At 39.6% G+C, this 8483-nt stretch overlaps 1 protein-coding gene across 1 annotated transcript; it reads right to left on the bottom strand.

Annotated features, from left to right (window-relative positions):
* Positions 1-1331: 1331 nt before the first annotated feature.
* Positions 1332-2567, bottom strand: LOC122023606 (bZIP transcription factor 50-like). The gene is made up of 3 exons (XM_042581814.1): positions 2117-2567; positions 1865-1968; positions 1332-1757 (listed from the first exon to the last, which is right to left on the bottom strand). The coding sequence occupies exons 1-3, from the start codon at positions 2500-2502 to the stop codon at positions 1516-1518; spliced, it is 732 nt and encodes a 243-aa protein (XP_042437748.1). The 5' UTR covers positions 2503-2567; the 3' UTR covers positions 1332-1515.
* Positions 2568-8483: the final 5916 nt, after the last annotated feature.

Below are 8483 nucleotides of genomic sequence, written 5' to 3'. Positions count from 1 at the left end.
CTCTTCTCAATCTCTCTTACCATTTCTCCTCATTTTCTTGTCACCTCGGATGGGTCTAGTGGCTAGCGCATAAGGTGTTACCACAATGAAGTCTGCGATTCAAATCTCGGCAAAACCGAGATAAAATATCTCCCTTATGTGCTAATCACTATTCCAAAGGCTAGTAACTGTCCGTGATTTACCTCCTCCGTGTTGACCTTGGGACGGATTGGCGGGGGCGCTGGGGGCGAGCATATTCGTCTTTTACCACAATTTCTCATCATTTTCTCTCATCACACTCTCTCTCTTCATCCTCTCCCATCAGACTCTCTTTCCTCATTTTCTCTAATCACACTTTCTCTCTCCCCAATCTCTCATTTTCTCATCACTTTTTCTCTCCCAACTCATTTTTTCTCTCCTCAATCTTTTATTTTCTTTCATCATACTTTCTCTCTTCATTTTTTTCCAATCACTCTTTCTCTCTCAACATAATTTCTCTCTCATCATACTTTTTCTCTTCTCAATCTCTCTTATCATACACTCTCTCCTCATTTTCTCTCATCATACTTTTTCTCTTCTCAATCTCTCTTATCATACACTCTCTCCTCATTTTCTCTCATCATACTTTCTCTCTCTTCATTTTTTTCCCATCACACTTTCTCTCTCATCACACATTTTCTCTCATCATATGTTTCTCTCATATTCAATATTCTCTCCCATCTAATTTTTTCTCTTATTTTCCTCCAAGAATAAAAAATAAAATTTAGATTCATTCCGATTGAAAATATTCAATTAACCAAACATTATTTTTAAGAATAATACCTAAATGCATACTCATTCTCATTCCATAATACTATGATACACATTCTCATTCCTAAAAGAAAACCAAACGCCACCTAAAACCAAACACCACCTAAGACATTCCTATCTAAAAATAAGCTCTTATCAACTAGATTTATTGGAATATTTATATACAAAATTTAGAAATCAAAATAATTGACTTCACAACAATTATTCATCTGTTTAACAAATAAGGTATATTATTTTTGGTAAAAAAAATTCAATATTATAAAATGTGTCCAAATGCTGTAACAGGGAAATGCAATAATACTAGTCATGACATTCAATTAGTTCATATTATTTTTTTTTTTTTTAAGATCTGAATAACATATGGCTGCAATCATATGACTTCCTTTTGATTTTTTAAATTGCACAAAAGAAAATTACAATGACATCTCTATATATTTTTTTTATCTTTAAACTCATTAAAGAAACACCCTTTTTATTTTTTTAATGAAAAAAAACATTTCAAATTTAAATTTTCTCCAATTTATTTTTCAATACAATGGGCATGATTATTTTTATATTTCTATTAAATACAAACTATAAAATTATCTTTTTACAGATTTAAATTTATATTCTCACAGTGATAATTATTTATAAAATAAAAAATATGTTCATTAGAAGACCTATAGAGATTATAACTATTAGAGGGCAAGAAACGATGGAGTAAACATACAACAAAAATTAGAGCACCTAAACGACATGCGGAAGATCGAACCTTTTAATCCTACTCCTCGTACCTCTGCACCTCCGCCCAAAATTACCCGACCCAAATCCCAAAATCGTATTTTTCACTCCTCCGTTCATCACAATTTCATGGCAGTTGCCTCTTCCCTGACCCTTTGTGTTCTTCAGGTTCTGGTCGCCCAGAACTGGAAGAAGGAACGAGCAAATGATACTGACGAGGCAAAGCAGGGAACCCAGCGGCAGGGATTCTGATGAAGCGAGAAGAAAGAAACAAATTTCAAAATTGCGAACAAAAAATCGATTAGGATAGAGACAAAACAGTGGGCAGAAGTAGCGATTCGGCCCCGTATCTTACCCTCAAAGAGCACTGCAGACTCCTGCTTCGGTGCGAAAGTATCTAGGTCTTTTTTATCCTTCAGGTACACCGCCTTCATCACCCGCGATTTCATGGCAGAATCACTGATTACCCAGATAAAAAAAAAAATACATGATCAAGATATATTTTTTAACACGAACCAGAGTTCGTACACGGTCATAAGTGACTTACAAAACCCTAAATATCAGATTTTTTTATCACAATTTTCACCAATAACAGATGAATCAATACCTTTTCAGCTTCTTGCTGGCCGGTTCTTCATCCTCTTCCTCCTTATCGCCATCCTTTCCCTCACCGTCGATTGCTGCCCCCGGATTGGGAGTCTCAGCATCACGAGACCCTAAATCGAACAAATCAGAGAGGAAATCATCCACATAGAAGCCCTTGGAGGCAGCATCGTCTTCCTCCACCTCCAGATGGCAATAGACTGGATCAGAAGAGGCGATGGATTCGCGTGAAGGCGAATCGACGCACTTCTCCCCCTCGGCTGTGGTGGCAGGGTCGGGCCGGTGAAAGAGGTCGTCGCAGTAGAAACCCTGGAGGAGATAGTCAAGGTAGTCGAGATCGAGGCCGGCTGAGGGTGAGAGGGGAGGTTCTACTGCGCCTGCAAGTGCCATGGCGGAGATCGAAGTGGGCGGCTACAAGGTTCGACCTTGGCGTCGAAGGCGTATGATCATATAGGCCGACGGCTAGCTTGTACAGCAAGAAAGAAGGAATAAAGACAAGGGGCGGCTGGAAAAAGGGTAGAAATTTCGCTTCACTTGACCAATAGAATTGCTTTTATTTATCTAATCCATAAATTGAGCCAGAACGTGTTTAAAATAAATGCGTGCAATTTTTTTAATAATAAAATAACAATTTCAGGAAATGGGGAGGAAGGTGCGCATTAAATATTTGTTTATTATATGTAAAATTATAATAATGTGTTGTATTATTTTCGAACAGATATCTCTTGTTGTTGTTCATTTAATAGAATTGAAAACGGGGAAAAGTAAAAAAAGGACATCTTTTATTATAATAGTCAAATAAATAATTTTTTTAATCAAAATAATATCTCATCTTACTCCACCACTACATATTTTTAATTATTAAAACTGTCCTTAGTTTTTAATATCAGCCCTTAATTTCTTATCAAGATTAATATTATGTTATAATAAGCTCTCATCAATATTAATAATACTAGCAACCATAATTCATCATTGAACACAACACTGTTCAACACAGGTTAACAACGTGTCATAACAATTATAAATATTATGGTACAGCAACTATAAAATTATAATGACTACAATTATATAATTATATTGTAATTCAGAATTTTAGTTGCGAAAGTCTAAAAGTAAAATGTGTGAAAGCATCCAGAATTTTGGAATTAAGCGAGAGTCATTTTGTCATCGTATCCGCGTCACGTTAAAATTATATATATATATATATATAGTTTTGTTCCGCTACGAAATACAACTTACGAAACTATGCGGACTGTCCTCGTGTATCCGAGACAACATGACCCACGTGCTCTTTCCCTTGTCAGTTGATCAACTTTTGCATGTTTATTCCACCGCATTAGATCTGTATGCCCTTCTTTAAAACATACAATTTGTTTCCATATTACTTCATTTGTTATCTTATTTTTTTTTGCTCGTGTGCATCCTTGAACTAAATCCGGCTTCTCGTGCATATTAGTTGTAGAACGAATATGCATCCTCTAGTGATGAGAATTCCATTCCAATTTGTGACTTTCGATCTTTTGAAACTTGGGGAATGTATTTCTGATCATCAACTCTATTTTCTTCCATTTTTAGACGTCATCACATTATAATTGACAAAATACAATTAAATAAAACCACAATTAAAACCTCATTACTATTTGCAGAAGTAATGAAAAATATATATGGTATTCAAGTGACAATATATGGAGCATTCCAAAATTTTGACTGCAACTTAAAGCGCTACAGAAACCATAAATAAACAATTAGGTGCAGACTTCTTTATAATATCATGCATAAAGGTAATGTAAAGCTAACTAATTTAGTAGACATTATAGGAAAATGTCTAGTTATAATTTCTATGCCTGTTCAGTTATTTGGCCAATGTGACTAAGAACAAAAATGTTACATCAAAACAGAAACCATCAAAACTTCTTATAAAAACATTGATCATGCACACTGATATTGTTAATTGATCTTATAAATTCTTCCCATTTAATAATTCCTATGTCTGTTCAGTTCAACAGAAGAAGATATTGCAAATTACAACATAACAAATCAGAGATTCATCTACGCTGATATTGTTAATTGATGTAACATTGATCATGCACTTCTTAGCGGAACAAAACTTCAAGCTCAATTAAAGTCGAGCATCAATTTGGTGTGGACACTGCTACATTAAATTAAATGAGAAACAATAACAATAATAATCTGTGAGGTTTTACCTGCAAAGAAACTGATTGCGTTGAGAGACGGGAACCCTAGATACACCGACGGTTGCTGGAAGAGGATGGCTGCGGCAAGTGAGGGACGGGAACCCTAGCTCCGTTCCACAAACTGAGACGAGGCCGCGGGGGCATCGGAGTCTTCTGTTCTCTCGACGCAAGGTCGCGAGCCGCACCCGCAAGGGAGGATCAGTAGAGGGCGATGGCTCGGCGAGAAGGAAAACTTACAGAACTTGGCGCGTTAGGCCAGAACCCGCGACGCGAGGGAGAGAAGTTGAGGGCGACGACGGCGGCGAGAAGAAAGGCGAGGAGAAGATCACTCCGCGGCGAGAAGGAAGGCGAGGACAAAACCCGCGACGCGAGTGAGAGAAGTTGAGTGCGACGGCGGCGAGGAGAAGAAAGGTGAGGAGGAGCGCTTTAGGGCTTAAGTGGAATGTGTTAGGATCGTCGTACTTAGCTAGAAAGGGGGGGTGTGAATAGCCGCCCCAAATTCTTCGTGTTTCTTCCTACGATTAGGGTTAGCGCAGCGGAAATGAAACCGTAGACACGAAAGGGAAGAAGACAAACCTCAAACTCGATGGATGTAACGAGCTTCGGAGGTGATACTCCTACTCCTCGGCGTGTCCGTAAGGTGGACGAGCCCTATCAATCCGTCGGTGGATGAGTCCCCGGAGAACCGGCTAATAAATACTCCTTGTGGGTGGAGAAACCTCGCCACAATAGCTTGCAACAACAATATGGAAATACAAAGAAGAGCAAGAACAAAATACACAATGAATGTACAAATACTCGCTTGCCTTCTCGTCGACTGAAATCCCGGATAAAGCACTAACTTCACGGACGAATGCCAACAAGCAACTCAGTCGAAGAAGCTCACACGAAGCTTCGGAGCTCAGCAAAGCTCAAGAGCACAACTTTTAGAAGAACAGCAGCTCAGTTCAGAGGAGGAAGAAGAAGGAATCCACTATAGAAGCCCTCGGCCCTTTTATACCGCATCCACCTGCGAGAAGAAGAAGCCGAAGACATCAGAAGAACCTAGATCAGCCGTTGTCACGCACAACGGCTAGTCCTGGACCGATCAGGCTCCAACCTGATCGCTCTGATCGGTCCCCGGACCGATCCCACCTCTCGTAAGAGAGGTGGCTGCGTCTCGATCGATCGTGGAGACCGATCAGACTCCCTGCTGATCGGTCCCCAGACGCTCTATGCTGATCGGTCTCCAGACCGATCGGTAAGCCCACTGAACCATGATCGCCTTCTGTTTGTTATCTGATCGGTCACCAGACCGATCAGATAATCAGGCGTATCGCTGGATCGGTCACCAGACCGATCCAGGTTTAGAGCTCCAGCCCTAAACCCTAAATGGTCTTGAGAACGAGCTACCGAGCCCTCTCTTGACCTAGTCCGGAGAACGAGCTACCGAGCCCTCTCCGACTTCGTCCGGTCCAGAGAACGAGCTACCGAGCCCTCTCTGACCACAGTCCGGAGAACAAGCTACCGAGCCCTCTCCGACTTTCCGTGCCAAGTCTCCAACTTGGTCTTCTCCGTGCCAAGTCTCCATACTTGGACTTTTCCCGTGCCAAGCTCCCTGCTTGGACTTTTCACCAGATGTCTGGTCAACCTTGACCCATCTGGATTTCCCTTGCCTGGCTTCACTCACCAGGACTTCCAAACTGCCTAGCTTCACTCACTAGGTCTTTCCCCTGCCTGACTTCACTCACCAGGTCTTCCCAACTGCCTAGCTTCACTCACCAGGACTTTCTCCAACTGCCTGGCTTCACTCACCAGGACTTTCACTTTCACCTAGCTTCACTCACTAGGATTTTCACCTGGCTTCACTCACCAGGATTTCCCGACTGCCTGGCTTCACTCACCAGGACTTTCCGAACTGCCTGGCTTCACTCACCAGGACTTTCACTTTCACCTAGCTTCACTTACTAGGATTTTCACCTGGCTTCACTCACCAGGATTTCCCGACTGCCTGGCTTCACTCACCAGGACTTTCCGAACTGCCTAACATCCCAGTTAGGACTTCCCAGTCAAGTATCCGGTCAACCTTGACCTACTTGACTCTTCTTCATCCAACCTGATCAGACCCTGATCAGTATCTCTCCGTATGGACAACTGCACCTGCATTGTCCATGTCTACATGTCTTTCTGTATTGTCAAACATCGAAATCATGACCAAGGTTTACGCTTGGTCAACTAGGTCAACCTTGACCTACTGGAAATTGCACCAACAATCTCCCCCTTTTTGATGTTTGACAATACCTTTAAGTTAGGCTAATCCAATAGCCTCAACTTTCTTCATGCCACTAGGTAATGAAACATAAGTTACAACCTTACATTCTCCTTCTAAAAGACAACCTCCTTCTTAGATAATGAAGGCTTAACTTAAACCCTTCATTCTCCCCTATTGGCACACATCAACTGTTGGAGTGTATACTGAAAGTCTAAGCTTTGTAAACATTTATTATGAATAAAGAATCACATTTGGTCTAATTGTCTACATTTGTTTGTAGTTGTTCATTTAATTTATATTGTAGATAACATAGTATGTGGTGTCACATACAGAAGATGATGTTATCAGTACCTTATAAATTATAAACAGTGGCTCACGACCAAAATGGAAAAGAAGCAAACCATTAGAAGGTCGTAGTGTAATTAGGTATTAGTTTATCTTGACTATATAATTACACTAGTACACTCAGAGTGTATTGAGTAGGACCATTTGAGGTCGTTTCTTTTATACTGACTTTATAAAGGAACAAAGACCTCAGTTATTATGGAAGTGTGTGCTCTTAATCCTAATATAATAACAAGCACATATATTTGATATTTATTTCTTTAATTTATCAATGGGTGAGATTTAGTTCGTTGAATCAATAAACCCGATAAGTTGGGAAATTGTATCACTTATAGTGTGTGTTGTTGATTATAGAAGGAAACTGTGTCCTAGAGATACTAGGTTGATAATGTCCTCAAGAGGAGCTCATAAAGATTGTCATGTTAAACCCTGCAGTGGACTTAGTCCAATGACAATAAGGTTGAGTGGTACTACTCTTGGACTTAGATATTAATTAAATGAGTTGTCAGTAACTCACTTAATTAGTGGACATTCGATATCTTAAACACAGGGAGACTAACACACTCATAATAAGAAGGAGCCCAAAAATGTAATTTGGGATTGGTGCGGTAGTTCAATGATAGTTCTCTAGTGGAATGAATTATCATTGATAAAATTAAGTTGTGTGTTCAGGGCGAACACGGGATGCTTAATTTTATCGGGAGACCAAAACCAATTCCTCCTCTCGGTCCCTATCGTAGCCTCTTATTTATAGAGTTCTATACCCACCTATACCCACATTCTATACCCACTAATAGGGGCCGGCCAAGCTAGCTTGGGAACCAAGCTAGGGCCGGCCTAGGTATATTATTGGGTGGCCGGCCCTAGCTTGAACCCAAGCTAGTGGGGGCCGGCCAAATTAAATTAAAAAGGGATTTTAATTTTAATTTTTATTATTATGTGGAAGATATAATTTAAAGAGAATTAAAATTAAAATATCTCTCTGTAAAAGATCTACAAAAGATTAAAGAAAGAGATTAGCTCTTTCCTTATTTGTAGATTGGAGAGATGTTTTATTTTTTCTTTAAAAATTATTCACATGTTGATAAAATTAAAATTATAGAAATTTCCTTTTATCAACCATGAAGAGATTTTAAAGAGAAATTTTATTTTTTAAAATTTCCGGAAACAAATTAGGAAGTTTTAATTGTTGATTAAAACTTGTCCAATTTGTTCTCCAATGATGTGGCCGACCATTGAAGATTGATTTGGAAAATTTATTTTATTTTTCTAAATTAAATCATGTCAAGGAAATTGAGGAAATTTTATTGTAATTAAATTTCCTAATTTGCCTAGGCCAAGGAATATAAAAGATAGGGTGAGGGTGCCTTCATGAGACACAACCTCTATTATTTTCTCTCCCTCTTTTGTTCCTTGGTGTGGCCGGCCATCCTCTCCCTCTCTTCCTCTTGTGGTGGCCGAACCTCTCTCCCTTCCTTGGAGCTCTTGTGGTGGCCGGATACTACTTGGAGAAGAAGAAGAAGAAGGAGAGAAAGCTAGCATCTCTTGGAGCTTGGTTAGTATTTTGGTTTTCTTCTTTG

This window comes from Zingiber officinale, chromosome 1A (assembly GCF_018446385.1).
Source record: "Zingiber officinale cultivar Zhangliang chromosome 1A, Zo_v1.1, whole genome shotgun sequence".
In the NCBI taxonomy this organism is placed as follows: Eukaryota; Viridiplantae; Streptophyta; class Magnoliopsida; order Zingiberales; family Zingiberaceae; genus Zingiber; species Zingiber officinale.
The sequence above is the reverse complement of the archived record's forward strand: the minus strand, read 5'-3'. Positions and strand labels throughout refer to the sequence as shown.